Source organism: Onychostruthus taczanowskii, unplaced genomic scaffold (assembly GCF_017590055.1).
Source record: "Onychostruthus taczanowskii isolate IOZ18803 unplaced genomic scaffold, ASM1759005v1 scaffold7, whole genome shotgun sequence".
Lineage (NCBI taxonomy): Eukaryota > Metazoa > Chordata > Aves > Passeriformes > Passeridae > Onychostruthus > Onychostruthus taczanowskii.
This window is the reverse complement of record NW_024504786.1, coordinates 13062942-13084981: the sequence shown is the minus strand read 5'-3', so window position 1 is coordinate 13084981 and position 22040 is coordinate 13062942. Positions and strand designations below refer to the sequence as shown.

Sequence of the window (22040 nt, the reverse complement as noted above, 5' to 3'; positions counted from 1 at the left end):
AAGCAGTTCAGCTCAGGCTGGACAGCACCATCATGTGGGAGGCGCTCACATAGCAGCTGATGGAACAACGACATCAGGATGGCCCAAATTCTCTTAGCAGCGTTAAAATTGCTTCATGTTAATATAGAAGAGCCAGAGGTGTTCAGGTGGGGCGAGGACAATGGGGCTCTCACTTTGTTTGTATCCCCCCTCTTCATGTTCATGCTTTTAAGACTAAACTGACTGGGACAGGAACCATTTTTTGAATGTCTAGAGAGCACCTATGGTATTTGGGTGCTATCACAATTTTACCACTAACAAGAGGAAAGTAGATGCAGATAGGACAGAAAGAGATGGCACCTTCAGGGACGCTGGCATGACATAAACATTTCTGATGATCTCTTACAGGAGCTACAGCCTGTCTGCCTGTGCACATGAACAGCACATTTACAGTCAAGATGCTTAAGGTAAAAAGCTGAGTTTATAAAATAAATGTTCTATCTTGAGGGCTTCCTTATGAACAGCCTAAAAATAGTGAGTGCTCAAACAAACATGCTGTGGCCTGTGCATTTGCAATTTCAGTGGCATACCCAGACTGAGAAACAGTGGTTTACTGTTTTGTAACACAGTTCTCAAATACTCCAGAAGCAAGCAATATAATCTTAGCCTCTGATCTAAATTTTAGCATGAAGATGGCCATTGATGGCAAAATATAGGTCATGGATTATAGCCTGATGGAATAGCTGAGGTTTGGGATACATGTTGGCCTCCCATGAACTCAAGGTAAATTTTGGTGTTGGCTTTAATGTGAGCAGTCTGATGTCAACTCTCATAACAGTTATACAGATTTCTTTTTCACTCCAGTCAAAGTAGAAAAATATACTCTATAAATCCTCAGACTCTTTCCTGTATCATACTGGATCTTGCAGATCACAGGGGGCAGGCTGCATCCACGGCATGTTAGTGTATATCTCTCTTTAATCTCTCTTGATTATGGCAAATGCAGTCCCCTTCATTAGTCTGTCTGAAGAATAGTAGCATTTTAATCTTTTGCTTCTTCCAAAAAGCAATGGTGATACCAATGCAAAGAAAATTAATGTTTCAGAATTCTGAAAATTTGCTATGCATGGGATGATGTTTTTAACCCCCACCCCCCACAATATATATAATGAATGTAAGGAGAAAGTTGAAAATTTTTTCTGACCTGATTCTCATAGTCTTTTTGTCAAATACAGGAGTAGAAACACTGTTAACATAGTTCTGTGTAAGCCAATATATTTTCATATATATATATATATATATATATATATGTGTGTGTGTGAGTGTGTGTATGTATTTTTATATATTTTCATAGATTGTGTGTGTGTGTGTGAGTATGTGTATGTATTTTTGCATATTTTCATAGATATATATAATCTTTCAAAGGAGCCTATACAATATGCTTAGCTTATTGACCTACCTCACTGAGAGTGCATATCAACTTAGATGGTCAAAAGAGACTAATTTTTGCTTATTTAAAAAAGGAAAGCTGTGCAAAGCTGTTTCATATCTATCTTCTTGCATACTTTGCATACAAAAATTGTGACCCATTTTGTAAATAGGTTCTGTGACTATTCTAACTTGAAACCACCATTTATACCTCTGTATAAGAGAGACAGCCCTCCAGGAAAAGAGGTGAGGGCAGCTGTTGTAGAAATTAGTTGAAGCACAATATAAACCATCTCATATATATTCCAGTCACAACATTTTAATTCACCACTTCATAATTGTGCACTGCAACAAAGCTAGTTTGGAAATTTTGAGTGAGTTCCTCTGAGTATCCTAATCTCTAAGTCACATGAATGGAGGAAACACTGAGAAGGCCGACATAAGTCACATCCTATGTTTAGTGAAATAACTTGCAAATAAAAACATCTCTTTCAACAGATTTCAAGCATATTTTACCTATAAAAAAGTTAAAACTCTTGAAAATGGCGTCCCAGTAATCAGTTCCCCTCCTCCTTCACTGAAAGGAGGAGGTGCAGAGGTAGTTGCAGCAGTACAGAGAAGGGCCGTGGTGGTGAAGCTGGTGTCAGAGCCTGTGCCTGTATCTGCATTTGTTAATGCAAAGGTTTCAGGGCTGCAGACGGCAGAGCAGTCACTGGGGCTGGTGGTGCTTCCCTCTGGGGTGCCCAGGGCCTCCCGGCCGGAAAGCAGAGAGACAATTGCAGCCTGCTTATCCTCTTCTGCAACATCCCCAGCACTGTATCGCCCTCCCCTCCGTCCTCCTGTGGCCGTGGGAGTGTCAGTGGTCAGGAAACAGGGGAGGCCTGCACAGAAAGCCAAGGCAGACTCCCAGAAACTTCTCTGGAAGCATAACCAGGCCCGCAGCCATTTACAAGGCCTGAATGCAAAGCTGGTTCTTACACAGGAATATGGTAACCTCCAGGTGTTGCCTTCAAGAAACACACACACCAAACTTTCAAATAGGTATTAAGGAGAAGCCTGTTGTACCTCACCTCTTCCAAAAAAGTATGCTAGAACAAAAGTCCCAATATGTAAGTCAAAAGCCACTATTTTCAGTAGTTACCTCTTAGTTTGGGGATTTGCTTTTTTTTTTTTTCCCCCTAAGTTTTTATGCAAAATACTATATGCTATCAAGAAAGCCATGAAAAAAATCATGTCTGAAAATGTGACCAAAATTATTAATTTTTTAATCTATGCTTAGTTCCTATTCTCTCTCTCTCTCTAGGGTATTTCTATACTGCTAATTTAAAAAGGACTTGTCAAGCACACACAAATGTATTATGCCTTTCCATTAGGTTTATAAAAATTCATGATTCTGTGATTGAGAAGAGGTTGGAAACAACATTTAAATGAACATAATTTGGAAATTTTAAGAGTGCTATAAAATTATAGATTTGAGAATTGTCATAAGTATTGCCATGTATTTTATTTTTAGCAAGTAAGTAATATTTAGGTTTCATTAATCATGTTCAGTCTAGTTTTTCAGCAGTTTTCCAGTGGAACACAGTGTTACATTATGTAATTGCTAAAATCTGGGTAAATATTTGACAACTCTGTTTGACATTTAATAGTCTGGTTTGTTTACAGATGGCTCTAATATTTTGAACATTAGGCTTAAGAGAAAAAATAAGATCAGAGTGTTCTCCTAATCATTTAATGTACTGAAACGTTTACAGCTAAAAACCAATCCGTGAAGTTGCTAGGTTCTGCAAAAGGCAAAAACTAATTAGCTGTCAGCTCTGCAAAAGATGCCACCTGATTTGAGGACACAGAATGATTCATTAGTTGCCTAATTGAATGATTTCAGGTCAACTTTGTGTGCATTACTATTTTAGGACAGTAATTTACTATAATTTGGAATGACAGAAGAATTGGATGCATGTCCATTTTACAAAAGCACTACAAGGAAAGGATCAAAACCATGTGCTAATTGCTTAATTTGTTGTATTACTAGCAAGCTGAAAACCACATTTCTGTTGGTAAACATTTAGGAACTTGTTAAAAATACCATCTTGAAAATGACTTTGTCTCTCTAGAATTTCACATGCAATGTTGCCTTTAATTAAATTCATTCTATTTTGCTCTACACAAAGAGCAAATAATACAAAATTATTAAAAATTATTAATAATCTTCATGCATATTTGGACACAACTTCACTGTGTAAGTTGTAGGGAGTTAAGCTGAAGTTTTGACAATGATCAAATCATTTCAGCATATAAAGAGCTCAATTTGAATGTACCTGGCTTCACACTTACAACTTTCCATTAAATCAGGCTTACTTGAACCTGGGGTTGATTTTGTTATTTGATAGAAACCAGTAGGTGTAGTTACGGTATTTGGGATGGTAAGTACAATATATGTAAAATTAGATTAAGAATTAGTAAGAAAGCCATAAGAGAACAAAATGGAAAACTTCCATTTCATGTTGGCTAATACTGTGTTCTGATTCTCACCTTTCTTTTACTCTAATAGATTAAAATTGGAAAAGTTATAACAGGGATGATTGAAGACATAGAACATATTTTGTACTGGGAATAAACTAGGATTATTTTTAGCCTGAAAATGATATGATAGAAGTCAGTGAAATCACAAGGGACACAGAGAAAGTGACCAGGAGATGCTGATTCATGGTCCTAACACGAGATTGAGCTGGCATCACGTGAGCTTACGGATGTGGAACAAACAACTGGGAACAAACAACAGGACTGCAGAAGGGTTTAATTGCACAATAAGTGTGTGAATTTGAAAATACACTGCCTGTGGACAGGACAGCTGCAAGAAACACGCAATTTCAGAATGTAACAGGGCAAACTGACAGATGAAAAATTGATTGAGGGCTACTAAAAATAATGATAATACATCTGCCTGTAGAAATTAAACCACAAATCAAAAAAAAAAAAAAAAAAAAAAAAAGGGTGGAAAGAGTGGAAATGGGGCTTTACTATTATCTTACCGGAACAGAACTTCTGGTATAGCCAGTACCGCTGGTCCAGCTTATTAAAATGTTGTAACAAGTTGGTTAGTACTTAAAAAGTTACTAAGTACGACATAGAAGTTGTGATAACATGGTCCTGCCAGGAGCCGAACAGCAACATATGTTGCACTGTCGCGACTTTTGAAACAGAAATGCCATATTGTGAAAATTTACATTAGATAAGACTTGTTTAAGAAGAGGTAAGAAAAATAACCCTCTCGTCTTCGAGCTGTGAGAGCAGGGTGGCTGGTACGAGATGCCGTGTGCGTTTGAGGGGTTTGCAGCGCTCGCAACCCCAGCTCCCCTCAGGCCCCTGAGGAAGGCGCTGCCTCGGGCCCGCTGCCCGTGCGGCGGGAAGGCGGCGGAGGCGGCCCGGCCGCACGGGGCAGCGGCGGGCTCGTCCCAGCGGCTGTGCCCTGCCGGCTGCTGCCCGTGCGCTCGGGGGTCGTGCATCTGCCACCGCTCCCACAGCGCTGCGGCTCCCCTCCCTGCCCTTTGTCCCCTACCTGCGCGGCCCCGCCCGGCGCGTCCCCGGCGGCGCGCGGTTGTCATGGCGACGGGACCAGCCGTGATTGACGGCTCGGACAGCCAATCAGCGCCCTGCTCTGCAAACCCGTCCCCGCGACGGCAGCTTGAAGGGACGCGCCAGACAAGAACTACTCGTCCCAGCATGCCATGCGCGGGAGACGCGCCGTCGGCAGGACTCTGGAGCGCGGGGCATGATGGGGTCTGTAGGCGACAGGCTGTGGCAGTCCCCTCTGCAGCCAGGCCACCCGCGCACCCCAGCCCAGACCCCGCCTCGGTGTTTGCCGGGCAGCGCTGAGGCCGTCTCCCGCTGGGATTGAGGCGATTCGATGCGGTTTGTTAATATGACGATTTGTAATCTACATCTTTTGCATTTTGGATGCATAAAAATAATTTAGTTTGCCTTGCTGCAATGTAAAACACAAGGAGCCCCGGAGTATCCTTCTCCCTGTGCGGAGCACCCGGTGCTGGTCCTTGGTGCCACTGAGGTTCATCCACCCCTTCTTATGGTAAGCAGGAGGGTCCCTTCTGTCTTCCTTGTCAATCTGTACAGCCGGGAAGTTCCCTTTCTCAAAATGCCTGCTACTCTCCTTGTTTTGGTCTTGGCCTTATTTTCCCTTCTCCTTTTATACCAGAGGCACAAATTAGGTAGCTGAAGACTGTGCACAGTTATAACCTGAGGTTTATCCTGTTGTCAGGCAGCAACGCCAATGGGATCATTTCCACAGTGCAGTGGGACTGGCACAGACCCGAGGCAGGAATCCATTCCCTTTGAAGTTCAGTTAATAACTTTAATAGCTTAATTGTGTGTAAGTGGAATGACTTCAGCATGTCCACCGTACCACTAGCTGCCCTTCATAACTACAGTTCTGCGACCTGAAAGCGATTTTTTGGGGCTTTTTAAATTTGTTTGGGATTTTTTTTTTTTATGAGGGGTGCGACACAGCTATTAATAACAACATTACTTCCCCTGGTGGAGCAGCCTAGGTCAGTAAATCCGGAGCCGGCATTACCACCCTGTAGGAAGTGTATTACAGTGCGGAGAGCCGCCCGTCACGTGCGGCAGGAGGGAGATGCGCGGCACAAGGTGTCAGAGGCCGCGGGTGCCGGTGTGCACGGCACAGCCCAGCCTAGCCCGGCACGGCACGGCACGGCCCAGCCTAGCCCGGCACGGCACAGCCCCGCGCAGCCCAGCCTAGCCCGGTACGGCACGGCACGGCACAGCCTAGCCCAGCACGGCACAGCCCCGCGGGAGCCGGGAGGGCGCGGGGGTGGCTGCGGGCACGGCGCTCCCACGGCCGCCCCCGCGGCGGCGGCAGCCCCCGGAGGCCGGGGAGCTGCAGGAGCGGTGCCGGTGGCAGGTACGCGGGAGCCTTCAGCGGCGGGGAGGCGGGCGGGGGTGCGCCCTCGGCTTCGCCTGTGGGGCGCCGCGGTGAAGGGGCGCCGAGGCCGGCAGGGGCACGGCTGCCGCGCTCCGGCCTGGCCGGGGCCGGCGATGCAGGCGCGGGCGGCTCCGCCTCGGCCCCTGTGCCATCCGCAAGGCTGCGGCAGCCCGCGGGGCTGGGAGCCGCCGGCAGCGGCTGGCAAGGGGAGGACGGCTGAGGGAAGGGCCCGGCCCGGCCCGCAGTGACCGCCCCGCTGTGACCGCCCCGGCTGGGCAGACCCCGGCCCGGGCTGTGCGGGAGCACGGGGCTGCGCCGGTGGGAACGGCGCCTCCAGCCCACCGCGGGGCCAGAAGTGGGTTTGGGTTTGTCGGTGTTTGGGGTTTTTTATTTTTTGTGGGTTTTTTTATTGTTTTAAATCTAGCACTGATATTGACAGGAGTATTGCAGTGGCATAATAGGGCTTAATTTTAGAAATGCTGGATCAGCTGTCGGAAAGGTGAGCGGTAACCACAACAGACTGTACTCTATCCTGCAGGACAATGGAAGTCTGATAAAACAGGAGCTGAACTTTTTTGGCCTCTGTATGGGCCTGTTCTTAGTGTTACACTGCTGACTCCAAACTTTTCTTGCGTTCCCTGACAGCTGGGGAAATTGAAGGTCTCGAGTCATGTCTAAAACAGACTGTTGTTCTTCTGGGTGCAGGGGCTGCTGGAGGGGACTGGATGTGACTGGACATTTGTAAAAATGTCTTTGGTCAATCTTGATGATGATTTTTTTATTTGAGTTTTATACAAAACTATTCTTATGGGAATCAAAAATAAATAAGGCACATCTTTATTCTCAGCCAAGGCTGTCTTCTCTGTTCTTAAAGTCATCTGAAAAAAATATTTCTGGCTAGTTCTTTAGTATTTTATAAAGCATTTATAAAATGTTTAATTTAGTAACAGATCAAAATGTAAACATGCTGAATACTATGCAGAGTAATGTCTCAAAACATGTTTATAAGGTTCTTATCTAATCTTTTCCCCTCATACTGAACTCAGATGTGAGCCTCTTTGGCTAATCATGATTCAATTACCTCTTGCTCTTTTTGTTTGGTTCATTATCACTGGTGATTTGCATTGAGTCTTTTATGGCAAAAGAAAAATACATAATCCTGCCAAATCACAAGTTAATGGCCTCAGGTGATTTATCTGAATTGCAATTTGTCATGCTTCATTTCCAAGAGTAAACCATGCTAATAGTAATGTATAAGAAAACCTCTGCCTCTCTTGAAAATTCCATTTCTTTCAGGGACTGAGCATAGGCTTGTAGGTGTGGGAGAAAATCCTAGCTACAGCAGTAGATAATTTTTCCAGAAGAGTGAATGGTCATGAGAGGCTTTTGGTGCTCCTCTTGAGTCAGGATGTCTCGCACATAGGCTGTTGTTGTCAAGTGAGAGAGGAAGAAGTTTTCAGGAAGTGATCCTGTAAGTCCAAATAGACAGAAATTCCACTATTAAATAAGTGTTCTGGCAGCCTAGCTGTAAATTTAAGAACTTGGCCATATTTTTCTTGGGGTTCTGCAGAACGTGTGCAATAATAAGTGAAAGGTCTGAAATTCAGTGTACAGTGTAAGTGCCTTTCACAGAAGATGAACACCTCTGGAGTCCAGGTTGCCAGTGCAGACTGATCTGCTGCTACTGTATTGATGCTTGCAGGTTTTTCACCAGACAAGGACTGCTTTTCTTTTCAGAAATGGAAAATCCTGAAGTGGCTGTGAGCAGCTGCAGTCCACATGACGATGAAAACCTTTGCAGCTACAAACGACACTCATCAGCATCACAGGAAGGGCTTTTGGAAGACCAGCTTAGAAGGAAGTTAAAATTTTTCTTCATGAACCCATGTGAGAAATTTTGGGCTCGGGGCAGAAAGCCTTGGAAACTTGGGATTCAGTTACTCAAAATAGTAATGGTTACAGTCCAGGTGAGTACCTATGGAAGCAGGGACTCAGCTTATGGGGAGTCAAATGAATGCAGGTGATGTGCTATTCATAGTGTGGTGCAGAGAAAGGGAAAGGATAGATTGCAAAATTATCTTATTTGCATATATGTAGCTAAGATCTCAGGTGGCCTAATTTTCTCAAAAAACTATGGACTGAAAAAAAAGCCTTCCAGTACAGATGAAAGGAACAGATGGTGTTTAATGGCTCCATTTGACCTTTTACTTCACTTTTTTTTTTCTTTGACGTTTCCCCCTCCAAAGGATTGCATCCCTACACATCTGTTACCCCAATACCCGCTTCACTGCTGTGTTTGAGGGAAGGAGAAGTCGTTTCTGTTTCAATATCACAGTGATAAGAACTGAAATTGGTGACATACAAACTCTTGCATTGAAAAAACCTCAGAAATTCTTCCTCACTCTTCCTCTCACCCAGCCTTGCACCACAGGTTTTATACAACACAGTTATCTACTGCTCAAAACACAGTTGTTTTTCTCAAAGTTCTGTGGTTAAGGCACAATAAAGTTTTCACAAAACCTTTCTAAGTCCTCAGATGATCCTTCAGAGTTGCCCACACGTGATTTCTCTTTATGATCATGCCAGTGCTGTGGCAATACATGTATAGAAAAGAATGTTTTCTTTCCATTTGCATGAATGATGGCACAAGCTGCAGAAAAAGTTCTCATGCTGTGCATCTGGCAGCATGTTTGCGTCCCTTACTGTTTTGTTTTTAAATGTGTCATCATTCTCTGATTGTCATCTCTCCCATTTTGCAACTAAAAGTAAAATTTAATGATGGAAGAATCCAAATAAGAAAGAAACTAATGCTGATTTCGTATTTTCAGATGAAATCTGCCTTGTGGTAATTCAGTCTGTGCAGTGTTGGTTTGCTGGTGTATTCCTGTGGGCTGAGCTTGCCTACAGAGCATTTCAGTATCTCTGTAACTGAGTTACCCTTATCAAAACCTGCATATCCAGTTTGCACCATGGCCATAAATCTGTAGACTACTGATTCAGACTTATCTCTGATGAGTTTCTTCACAATGCACCTGACACCAGATTTGAAACAACAGTCAAGAGAATTGTGAGCTCCCAGAAACAATACATCATGTACTTCTGGAAAACTTTTCCAGTCTGGATAACAGACTAACACAGAGTTTTAAACTCACTTTTCATGAATGGTTGCAATATATATTTTTTAGCAGCTTCAGGTGTTATCCTGTTACAAGCACAGCTTTGGTGAGTTATTCTCAAAGCGCTTTGCACTGAAACTTGATTGAGAGATGTTTGTTTTCCTCAGTTGTCCTCAATTTCCCTTTTGTGCACTGGAGTAAGGACTTCAAAGCAGGGTCTTGTTAAGTCTCGTCCTGCCTTTTTGGCTCCTCGAGGAACAATGATATTCCCCCAGGGCAAGTCAATTGACGCCAGGCCAACTAACAAATCATATAGGGACAGTAACAGTATATAGGGAGCTCGAACCTGAGATGGTATAATTTTCTTTGTAAAAATTCAAGTCCTTGGCCAAGATGCTGTAAACGTGTTAAAGACACATTGTGAAACTCACTGTTTCCTTAAAGTCAAGCGTTCATTTGACCAGCTGAGGAATGGAGGAGCAGCCTGCATGTAATTGTTGTGTCTACCAGTGAGGCAAAAGACTGACTGTTCCTAGAACAGGGTTCATATGTTAATCTAGAAGTCAACTTTGAACAGGAAATATAAATGTCTTTTTCAGCTGGTGGTTTTTGGATTGAGCAACCAAATGGTGGTTGCCTTCAAAGAAGAGAACACTGTTGCATTCAAACACCTCTTCTTGAAAGGATATATGGACAGAATGGATGATACCTATGCTGTATACACACAAACAGATGTCTATGACCAGATATTCTTTGCAATAAACCAGGTAGGAATTGTTGCTGCAATATGTACAATATATATGATCTTTTCCTGGATACCTTTTTTTGAATTGAACTTCTGTGTCAGTCGCTTAAGACTAAAACATCAACTCATTTAGGTTTTCTGTCATTGCTAGAGCACTATAGTGTGATAACATCCTTAAAGCTAATCAGTGTACTGGTTCTACACTAAAAGCACTCCTTGGATTTCAGCCAGAATCCTTTGCAGGTAACAAATTAGCCTTCTACTAAGGATTGTAAGGAGAAAAACACAATAAGCAAAAAGATATTTAGATCCAAATCCTGTACTTAATGTTTTTGTCAAGTACCTTAAGACTTTTGAGGACTCAGCTGTTGTGTGGTTGAGGTTTCACAGTTCTTTAAGTGATATTTTAAATAAAATAGATGGGTTATTACCAATTCAAACACTTCTGCTTTGCTTTGTTTCATTGTTTTTTTTTTTTTTCTCAGAGACTAACAGTTTTGTTGCTATTTAACTTGGTTTGTTTCTTTTGAACTTTAGTACCTCCAGCTGCCCAACATCTCTGTTGGCAATCATGCTTATGAGAAGAAGGGAGCAGAAGAGACACCTCTGGCTGTTTGTCAGCAGTTCTACAAGCGAGGAATCATCTGTCCTGGAAATGACACCTTTGATATAGACCCAGAGATTGTGACTGGTGATGAACCTAATCTATTTTATCTGTTCTTTGGGAGGATGGGACCTACACTTTTGATAAATTCTTTTAAAAACTTTACAGTGTGGTATAGTCTTATCACATAATCTGTATTAATTTACTAGTAGCCAGAACTGGTAAGAAAACTTCTGTGTAACTAACCTCTAGCCCTCACCTCCAGTGTCTAATGCCACAAAGAAGCAATGAGCCTTTAGCTCTGGTGACCATCTAGTACAAGTGTTTGGGGCTAATTTTTAGGAGTGATCCCTGTGAATTCATGATGAGCAGCTTGGCTGGTGTTCAAGGAAGCCAGTGTATTTGTCAGTTGGCTTCTCAGATGACTCCTCACTCAAGTGTGCTATCTTGTCTGGTGTAGCCAACAGCTCATAACAGCCTCGGGAGTGGGACAGGCAGATTACGGTTAAAGAACCTGATAATCCATGAGATATTGTTGTGAGTCCTTATCCATTCCAGACTGCTTGTACATTGAGCCAACGACTTCACTAGACAACACAACAATGGGAAAGCACAATTTGAATTTCACTCTGGATTTCCCCAGGTGAGGAGGAATGACACCTCCTGTGTTGGGGTTTTGGTGCACTGTCCCTGTGCAGGGCTAACCCAAAGCTCTGTTGCAGGCTGGTGGCAGTGCAGCTCACGTTCAATCTGAAGGCAATCAATCTCCAGACCGTTCGTCACCACGAGCTCCCCGACTGTTACGATTTCACTCTGCGGGTACGTGGAAGCTGCCACATGGCTTCCTGTTCAAAACCAGAAAATGACTTGCTGGTTTAGTGCACACAGTCAGCACAGGTGTTTTCTGAAGAGTGTTGAGTACCACTGGGTCAGTGGTGCCTGGATGACTCTGTTAGGGCTTAGTGTACCCTGTAAATAACCAGCAGTTGTCACTGTTAAGCTTTGAGTGCTCCTGATGTGGTCCTGAAGTACTTGCTTGGCTTACAGCCACTTGTGCTCTAATCCATCTGAAGTATAATGGAAGTGTAAATCTCTTCTCTTTAGAGATGGTTCTGGGAAAGGTTGTTTTCAGATCATGGAGCAATGAGAACGTAGTTTCAAAAAATTTCACCTAGTGACTAACCGATCAAGCAATTTGTGACAAATACATGGTTCAGCAGATTTATCTTTCATTTTGACAGCGTTTATTTGAAGATACTTGAATTAGTTTAAGCTTAGAAAAGTTTTGTAGCTTCTCCCCTAGGAGAATTATTCTGCATCATTATGCAGGCTTAGCAATACAGTGGGCTACATATGTAATTGTTTAACTTTATAAAGACATGCATTTTTTTTAATTTGTTGTTTTTTAATACAGATCGTGTTCGATAATAAAGCACACAGTGGAAGAATTAAAATAAGTCTAGACAATGACATAGCAATCAGGGAATGTAAAGATTGGCATGTTTCTGGATCAAGTAAGTGACATAGATGTGTTAAATTTTCATGATGAAATTTTGTCCACTAGCACAATGTTTGTTAACCTTTTTCTTTATGAAAAGGTGAGGCACCACTGACATACAATCTCCGGTATGTGCACTCTAAATCTGATTTTCTAAGAATTTGTTGTTCTTCAACCCTGATCTGAAAACCTGGGAATCCAGTCACACCATTGCTTTCTGTAGCAGTTCTTAAGGCTTGCATCACTGATAATGTCAAACCAAACTTTTTCAATGCCTCCCTGTGCACCCTTCTCTCTTTCACTACTGAACATGCTGCTGATTTCTTAAGGCAGAGTTGTGAAATGTTCTAGCACCAGGTAACAGGACACATGATAGTGGTGGAAAGTTGAAGCTGATTTACTCCTATTTCAGCACTTAGCACCAGGAAAGATAAGGAAGCATTGTTGGTAAAGCCTGCTGGAGCAGAATGGCTAGAAATACTTCTGATTGTTGTTTAAATGCCATTTGCTATTTGGCTATAACTGAGGTGCACAGGATAGTTAAATTTCTTGTATAGTCACTCACAAGAATGAGCCACCTTTGTTGGCAGATATTTGGCCTGGTCAAAACATCATCTTTTTTTCATTAGCAAAAATAATCTCTTTGGTAGGTAGAAGTTTTCCAGGACTTTTAGATTCCACTATGCAATAGGATGAACCGGGACCTTCTTTCTACTTTGCCACTTTCTCTGTTGCTGTGCCTGTGTTAGGGAATGAAGGGCTGGTAGTGGAAGAGGCTAAGTGGTGTTTTTGTGAAGATCCAGACTGCAATGGATTTTTGGGGGCCGAAGGAGGCGCATCCCGGAGCTCAGCCCGGGTCTGGTTCGCGGCTGCCGTGCCAGCAGTGCCCTGCGGGCGGCGCTGTCCCGCGGTCCGCATTGGGTGCCCGAGGGTGCCTCAAGCACAAAGGCAGCTCCCGGAGCCCCTCTCTGGAACCCAGGGAAAGGTGGGCGGGTAGCAGGCTGCAGCTGCACAATAACAACTTACTGCTGTTCTGCACTACGTGGCAAAACCAACTTAAACGGCAGCAGTGTAACAAGGAAGTACTGGGTGGGCTTTTTCTGAGTAGGGCAGTTTGTGAAGTCGACTAGAATTTTAGCAGCCCATTTTGTAGAGTTGGTGTGTGTCCTTGCAAATTTAGCATTTACTTGTCTGATTTTTTTTTTCCTCAAACCACCATCCTTTCAGCATTAAAAATCGAATCTTTCTACTGTCTCACCTATTTTCTGCTGTATGGTAGGTATAAAAACAAACAAAGAAACAAAAAGATTTGGTGCAGTGTTATACATAAGATGACCAAGAATGTGAATTTTAGTAACATAAGAGATGGAGAACTCATGTCTAATTCAATGCTGATCCTGACTAGCTGAGCAATAGTACGAGTTATCTGCATTGCCCTAGGACAGAAAAACTGATTATCAAATACTGATCTGAGAGAGAAGATACATATAATAATGTTCCTAGGATATTAAAAAAAATATTTCTGAACAGCTCTGAGACTCCAAAGGCCATTCCAGTCCCTGTAAAATGATTAACTCTCACCTATAATCCTGCAGGGCTGTAAGAAGCACTCACACTTTGGTATATCTTTGATATAGTATCAACCCTCCTAAATTTATTGACGTGGTATCTGTAGTGCAGATGCACTTGTGTCTCTCATAAAATATGTCAGATAAACTTTTGTGGGAAAAAATGCTAAGATTTTTATTAATTCATTTGTATAAATATAGTTAATATCAAAACTTGATTTTTACTTCAGCGATGGTCAAGAAAAATAAATGCACTATAAACATGTACATTTTTGTTCTTGCAGTACAGAAGAACACTCATTACATGATGATCTTTGATGCTTTTGTCATACTGACTTGTCTGGCTTCATTGATCCTCTGCACACGATCAGTGATTAAAGGAATTTGGCTCCAAAGGGTGGGTATAGCTCCTTCTTTGGAAAGCCTTGTCTTGTGTAAGACTATTAACTGTTTTCTTTCCTCCTTTCCCCTAGGAATTTGTAAGCTTTTTCCTATATTATTATAAGAAAGAAGTATCTTTCAGTGATCAAATGGAATTTGTCAATGGATGGTACATCCTGATTATAGTTAGTGATGTCCTAACTATTGTTGGATCAACTCTAAAGATGGAGATACAAGCTAAGGTAGGCTTTTCACACTGTCAGATGGAAGCAAAACTGTTTCTGTCTAACCTAGGTTTAAATCTCTCAGAAGACTGTAGGCTGGCTGTACTTGCTTCTGAGTGGCATGACATTTTAAAACTCTATCTTCTCTTCCAGAATTGCAACTCATGCATCTTTTTTCTAGTAGCAAGATTTAAAAACTCCAAATATCACTCTATATTATAGTGCTGAATTATTTTGCTCCCTGTGACTCTGAGGAATAAAATGTAGTTCATCTCTGAAAGTTTGACTGTTGACTTCCTGCCTTCCTCACTTATATTTGCTCATTTGATTAATTTCTTCAAATCTAGAATTTAACTTTTGGAACTCTGTTTACAAGTGTTTAACAGAGTCTCTCTCCTTAAATATCACTTTGCTGCTTTCCCAACTTCTGTTTTCCAGCAAGTACATAACAGTCAGGCACAGCAGGGTCTGGGCTTTCACTTTCTAAGATAAACTTGATATGGACAAAACTCAAAAGATGTAAAACATTATGTTTGACAGAATTAGGGGAGAAAAATTATTAGAATATGCTATCCTGAAGCACTCTGATATTCAGATAATATTGTTCTTCACAAAATCTGTAGCAGACTTTGAAGTGTGACATTGCAACATAGTGAACTTTGGACACTAGTGATGAGAGGATGGGTCTGAAATCCATCTGCTGACAGCTTGGCTATCACAAACACCCTGTACAAACTGCCCTGTCTCACCATAGGACCTATAAACTCCCTGAGAGTAGAAAGAAGCTGCGAGGAAGCTGGCTAAGACAACAGATAGCTCCATCCTGCTTTGGGAAAAGCAAAGAAGAGAACAAGATTGGAATAAGACTTTGCATTTGGGATTCCTGTATTTTATATTATACATACATCTATTTATATATGTAAGAGTATTTTACTAAAAGTCCTCTCTACAGGTACATTTTGGTCCATTTTGCAAGCCTTGTGGACTTGCAAAACAAGATCCTGTTCCATGTTACTCTATGAATGTGGTTGAATAATAAGTTCACATTAAAGTATCCTAAAATTGTTTCTTGTCAAGCTCTAAATGAATTATGCTGATAGGAAAGATTAGCCAATATATATTGCCAATATCTATTATTTATGTTTTATTCTTAGGAGAATAGAAACAGAAATGAATGAAAACTTCTTTTCAAATAAGCTGTCATGATCCAGAGTAGAGCTGCAGTTCAGGAACAGAGTACATGCTAATTTGGATGAAAACAGGCCAGTATCTATAGGTGGAAAAACCAGCAAAGTGCCAATAGATATAAGTTCCACATAGAATTCATTAGAAGCTAATTAGTCTTCTCCTTGATAGCTTTATACAGCTCATAGTTCCCAACTACATAACAAGATCCTCCTGAGTATTTATCTGAGCAATGCTGACAAGTCATGCTAATTTTTACAAAGAGCTTTTCCTAACTAGTGGAACAACTTTATTTGTTCTGTGTCATGTTTACACTGTCCATTTGGATGCAGTGCAGAGATTCCTAAGATGCTCTGAGGAATCTGTTAATGCAGATTCCAGAAGCAGTTGCTGCAAGTCTAGAAGGAGCATACAAATGTTTGCAGTGCCACTGGAGATCTTGGTGAGCTGGGTACAGAGAAGGTGTCTCTGCTTCTGCCGTGCACCTGCACTCTTGGCCTTGCAAATAAAGCTCATCTTGTTAGAATCTGATTTACAAACAGCCATGTGTAAAGGCATGAGCAGCTCATGAAATCAGTTGCACTTCAAAGTGTCCCTGCTCTTTCATGGGACCTCTCTCCAATGTATATTGCCTCAAACTGATTTCTAAATGGGAGAGTTTGCTGAAGGAAAAATGTTTCTAAACAAATCTTTGTAATAATGAGAGTCATAATTTGTAATCTGTCAGTTGTTACAATAATTAATTTTTTCCTTTTTTTTTTTTTTTTGCTTCTTCTCTTGTTTTTTTTTTTCAGAGTCTGACAAGTTATGATGTCTGCAGCATACTCTTAGGAATATCTACTATGCTTGTGTGGCTTGGAGTCATTCGCTACCTAGGTTTCTTTCAGAAGTATAATGTAAGGATCTCCTGGGATCTTCATATTGTTGGTATTTATTCTGTTTGTTGCTATAAGAGGACTGGAAGAAGTTTCTGGTTAAATTCTAACTGTTTGCATTGCCTTGTGCAGCTTCTCATCCTAACACTGCGAGCAGCATTGCCCAATGTAATGAGGTTCTGCTGTTGTGCTGCTATGATCTACCTGGGCTATTGTTTCTGTGGATGGATTGTACTGGGACCATACCATGTGAAGGTAATGTTCTGACCATGAAAAAAAATAACTTGAATAATAGAAAGAGAGATTACTACTGCTGTTTTCTAGTTCTCCATGTCAAGGCTTCCCTTAATGTAAAAATAGTGCATCTTCAACATGATGCTGCTCTGTTTGAGGAGTCTGACTTCCATGACTCAATCAGACTTTCCTCAAGTTATGAAAGCTCCAAGTCAGAAGTGGAAGCTGCCGTGACTCCCAATCACATGCTGATATTTTAAGAAATAATTTCCATTTTGCAGAACACTGGTATCAGACTAAAACTTCGGAGACATTATGTTTATCCCTCTTAAAAGAGAAATTTGCTTATCTGAATTGAATGTGCATGCATCTAGGAGGTGACAAACTGTTCCTCAGATGTTTTACTGTTTGCACCTTGTCATCCCCTGGGTGTAGGAAGAGATCTGAGGCAGCCAGTCATCTCAGTGTATATTCTTCATGTTATGTACAATCTTTGTGTCCAAATAAAGCAGTCACATGTCATTGTCTTCTTCCCTCCTCTCTAGTTCCGCACTCTGAACATGGTTTCTGAGTGCCTTTTTTCATTGATCAATGGAGATGACATGTTTGCCACCTTTGCACAAATGCAGCAGAAAAGTTACTTGGTTTGGTTATTCAGTAGGATCTACCTCTACTCCTTCATCAGTCTGTTCATCTATATGGTGCTGAGTCTCTTCATTGCACTCATTACAGATACATATGAAACAGTCAAGGTAAGCACAGACTATTCAGTTGGAATAACAGTGCAAGATGGGTGCTGTCAAAACTGTCATCTCCCTCAATTTTTTAACTTGCAGTGCATGCCAATCTAAAGAATAAATATAATGATTCCTTTTGAGGGTGCAAATTGATGACAGGAGGGTTTTTAATCCCTCTCTACTTTGTTTTTCTTTAAAAGTCTGTCTGTTTTTCTGCTCCAATGAAAGCTAAATATCTACTAAAAAGCAGTATTTTCACATTAGGTCCTATGAATTTTCTATTTTCAGACTTGAGCAGTGTCTCAAAAGTGGTCTGGGGAGAATTTGGCTTATTGTAGGTTTTAGCCTTGTTAAAGGTTTAATTAAGTATCAATTTTTAGCACTACCAGCAAGATGGCTTTCCAGAGACAGAACTTCAGAAATTTATATCACAGTGCAAAGACTCACCAACCTCTGGGAGGTACAGGTTAGAGGAGGAAAGTTCTGCATCTCTCTTCTGTTGTTGTAATGGTATGTATCTATATTAATATTATCTATTAAGGTATATACAAAAGCAACATGCTAAAAAATGTCCCTGGTACAATGTTTGTGAAAAGTACTTAAATTTTGGGGGAAGTTGTGTGCATGGGGGAAACCCACACAAAAATCCCAAACTATTTCTAATGAACAGAGCACTTCAGCAAAATGTCTACAGCCAACAATTTTCTTAGAAAATGTGAGGGGACTTCCAAATTAAGACTCACTTAATGTGAAAAATTATACAGAAAGATAATATATACAGTAACTTGGGAACCCCATAGGTGTAATGTGCAAGCATTAACATTTCCTGTACTCACTGCAATAGGCAGGACTTAGAGAACTCCTTCAGTGTTCTCTTATCCACTTTTTAATCACACCTTGTGCAGGTAACAGGCCTGAAACTTGGGGAGAAAATCAGCTTGTCAAGGTTTTAAGACAGCATGTAGTTTAAGATACCACAACAGCACTTGGAAAACATTGCCTAACTTCCATTATGGAGGGAAAATGCTTCAGTTATTTGAAGTTGTGTTTCTTCAGGAATACCGATTGCAGGATACATGGTTTATATTTAACCCGGCTGGCAGCAAGTCTGAGTCTTCCTTGCTGGAGAGCCTTTCGGTGGGGGAGCTGAAAAATATTTGCCTCTTGATTAAAAAGATCAAAGGTGCAACTCCTTGGTATTAGGCTTTCCTGGTGGGCTGTGTTGTTATGTGCCTGATAGAATGTATTTATGAGACAGAGGAGAGGGGGATGTATTTTGGACCAAGGAGATGACAGAGCCTGCTGTGAGCCACCCTCTGTTCTGACCGAGTGTCTTACTGGAGATAAAAGTGTGGGATGAAGCAGAGCAGGGCATCATGCTCCTGGGTAAAGGGCATGGACACACTGATATTTCCTTTTCTGCACACACCTCTCAGTTTAAACAGGCAAGAAAACCAGCATAAAATGGGTCAGGGTGGGGATGTAATAATTTTCCTACTGACTGTGCAGTGGGGATCAAGCATCTAGGAGAGCAGTCTTGTATTCAGAACGTTTTCTGGTGGTTCACAGCAGTTTCTTGTCAATGGATGTCAAATTATTAATAGTTCAGTTGCATTTTTAAGGCTCCTTGTACAGTGAAACTATTATTTTGATGCAGCTACCTGACAAATTCCCCCTCCTCTCTTGTACAGGTTGTAGTGGACATATTTAATGGATTCTGGGAGTGTATCATGGAGGCTTTAAAGCAGCACACATTGCAAGAACTTGACAATGGAGCTGGTGGAAAACCCTATTTCTGAAGACTTAATTTGCTTTTCTCAAAAAACAGTGTAAGCCTATGGCAGAAGTTTATGCTAAACTTACAGACCTTTTGTTTAGACATTCACTGCTAGTTCAGGGGGTTTGGGGATGGTTTTTAGTAGTTTTATTCTTTTGATTCTTTAGTTAAATTGTGCTAGAATGCAAAGGGCATAAAAACCTGCCTGTGTTCAGATACTTGGTTAGATTATAAGAGTAGAATACAAATGTAGTAACGATAAGTAGAACTAGTGCTGGACAACTTCAGCTTTGAACACCAACCTAGCCCTCAGTACTGCAGGCATTATCTGTCTGTGGCTGCCCTGCTACTGAAGGAATAAAAACTCACTAGATCCTTCAGCATTTTTTGTTTATTTGCACTCACAGTAAAAATAAATACTGTGAAATTTGGTATAATTTGTTTCTGAAGTCATTACCTGAGTTGATACACAAACCACTCAAATATAGCTGAAAGCATAAAATAAATATTTCTTTAAACACAAGTACCACTGGATGTAAGTGGCAATCTATTCTCAGAGAGGCTGGGATATGCCAGGCTGAACTGAAATTTCAGGGATGAGCTGAATGGAGAAATGTTCTCATGTATCAAGCACTGGGCAGAGTCAGTTACAGTCTTGAGCTTAACAGTGTTTGGATCTTATGTTTTTAAAGGAAAAATCCAAAAACTCTTTCAAAAAACCTATTTTTTAAAAATTTGAAATCTTCCTCTGGAATACAAGTCTGTAAACCTGAAGTCTAAACTGAGTTAAGGACACAGGAGATATGTCTCTGTGAGTCTAATCTCTCCACGCTTTAGAAACTGGATGTTTCCTAGCAACCTAATAACCTGCTACTGTCAGTGGCTGGATGAAACATTAGCTCTTATAAAAGTTCAGTTTTGACAACTTAGTTTATATTCTTTGTTGATTGTGATACTATTTAATGGATGCCTTATTTTCTATAGTCTATTCACTCTGGGAGCAGAATAGAAAACTAAAGGGAAGCATATTTTAGAGAACTTGCATTTGTGAGCAACATTGCTGTAGCTGAGTGTGACAATGTATAATGCTGTAGAGGACACTAAACACGTTCTGTCTGAATGCTTACACATTGTAAATGTGCTACAATAAACAGCTGCAGTAAATATGGGGTGTGTCAGTATTCATCTTTAGAGTAAATATGTTGCCAGGTTTATATAGGAGCTTTGTTTTTTAATAATGCTATGCAATTTCTGGCATGAAATGGAGTGTGGAATGTGTGAACTTGGATTTCCTGTCGCCATGCTAGTTCCCATGGACCCTGGTGAGGACCTGTTTCCAGCTGTGCTTAACAGCATTTCAGAATTTGCCATAGAAACAACTATTCAAGTATTTAACCTTACACTAAAAACACTTCTCAAATTCAGCAAAGGCAAACCAAGTACAAGGCATAGGCAGAACAGATTATTCACAGTATCTGAAAGTTTTGTGTACTGAGTTCCTTCTCTTTCAACACTCATCTAAGACTGAAGACTTTGGAAACTTTTGAAGAAGATGCAAGGCAGTCAAAAAATATTAAGTGACCTCAAAAAATATTAAGTGACCAGGTTTTCTCTTGACAAAATTAACTCCTTATGGATCTTTGACAACACACAAAATATAATGTGCACATCACATTGTGTACAGTAATTTATGTAAGGAACTTTGGCAAGGGTGGCATGCACTTTTAAGATCAATGAAATGCAGAAGGCAGACTTACACGGCTTTTTCATACAGAGTTAAGATAAAGCTAAGATTAATAATTCACTTAAAATACAGGTATATTTTGTAAAGAGCTATGGAACACTTTGTTTGCCAATACAGTTATAAGGCAAGAAATGGTCTGATTTCATTTAGAAATGGGGTAGAACATGTGCTTTGTCACCGTTAACTTATTAAATTGGCAGCAAGTTTCCACAAAATTTGACAGAGCTCTAAAGTGTCAAATTCTTACAGAGTTTTAAAATAGCAGAGAGAAAGCATGTTAATAGAAGTCTGCAGTATGAGCATAAGGCATGGCAATCTACAACAGGTGACCACAAAGCAGGAAAATACACTGTATATAGTCTTTCTATTCCTAATACACATGGTGAAGTCTTCTTCATCAAGTCAAGGTTTCTATTGCTTGATCTTCATCTGCCTGACTATTTTGCCCACCTGAGAAGAAGCAAGTCAATGCTGTGTTTTCCAGCCTGCTAGCTGCTTTTGAGATGAAGTACAGCTCTGCCAGATCTGTGGCTGCTGCTGTTGTGTGTGTGGTGAGGCTTTTTAATCTTATCAACATACGATGTGCTGGTTATGGCCTTGCAGAGCCGAGATGTGTGACAATGATCCTATTCTAAAAAAACCCTTGTGACTTCAGGGTATCAGTGATCTCAGCATTAGCAATGCTGGTAGCACATGTAAAGCTGCATCCTGGAGACATTGGTATCTTTATGCTGATGCAATCAAGCAGGCACAGATAGAACTGTAAAACGCAGCTGGGGAGAACAAGGAAGCAGATAAAGCATCTGATAAACACATGCTTAAATATGCCCTCCTAAGGGAAACAGGGCTTTCAGCCCTGACCAAGAAGATGTGGAGGGGTAAGAGATTTTCTTCATTCAGATTCTCACTGGGCTCTGGAAAGTCACCTGAAAATACCAATAGTCAGTATTTCCTCATGAAAATAAGTCACAGAGTGCTGTATTAG

At 41.1% G+C, this 22040-nt stretch overlaps 1 protein-coding gene across 6 annotated transcripts; it reads left to right on the top strand.

The window, feature by feature from the left end:
- Positions 1 to 5215: 5215 nt before the first annotated feature.
- On the top strand, positions 5216 to 20477 carry MCOLN3 (mucolipin TRP cation channel 3). Of its 6 annotated transcripts, none has more exons than XM_041421725.1 (14): positions 5216 to 5494; positions 8105 to 8334; positions 10083 to 10250; positions 10766 to 10919; positions 11391 to 11475; positions 11555 to 11651; positions 12247 to 12346; positions 14183 to 14295; positions 14372 to 14521; positions 16483 to 16584; positions 16696 to 16818; positions 17343 to 17549; positions 17915 to 18044; positions 19226 to 20477. In XM_041421725.1, the coding sequence occupies exons 2-14, from the start codon at positions 8107 to 8109 to the stop codon at positions 19243 to 19245; spliced, it is 1677 nt and encodes a 558-aa protein (XP_041277659.1). In that variant the 5' UTR covers positions 5216 to 5494; positions 8105 to 8106; the 3' UTR covers positions 19246 to 20477. The 6 variants fall into 6 exon arrangements, with proteins under 6 accessions (XP_041277659.1, XP_041277665.1, XP_041277664.1 ...); XM_041421726.1 differs by lacking the exon at positions 5216 to 5494 and adding an exon at positions 6243 to 6346; XM_041421727.1 differs by lacking the exon at positions 5216 to 5494 and adding an exon at positions 6270 to 6346 and having other exon boundaries at positions 8070 to 8334.
- The last annotated feature ends 1563 nt before the right edge of the window (positions 20478 to 22040 follow it).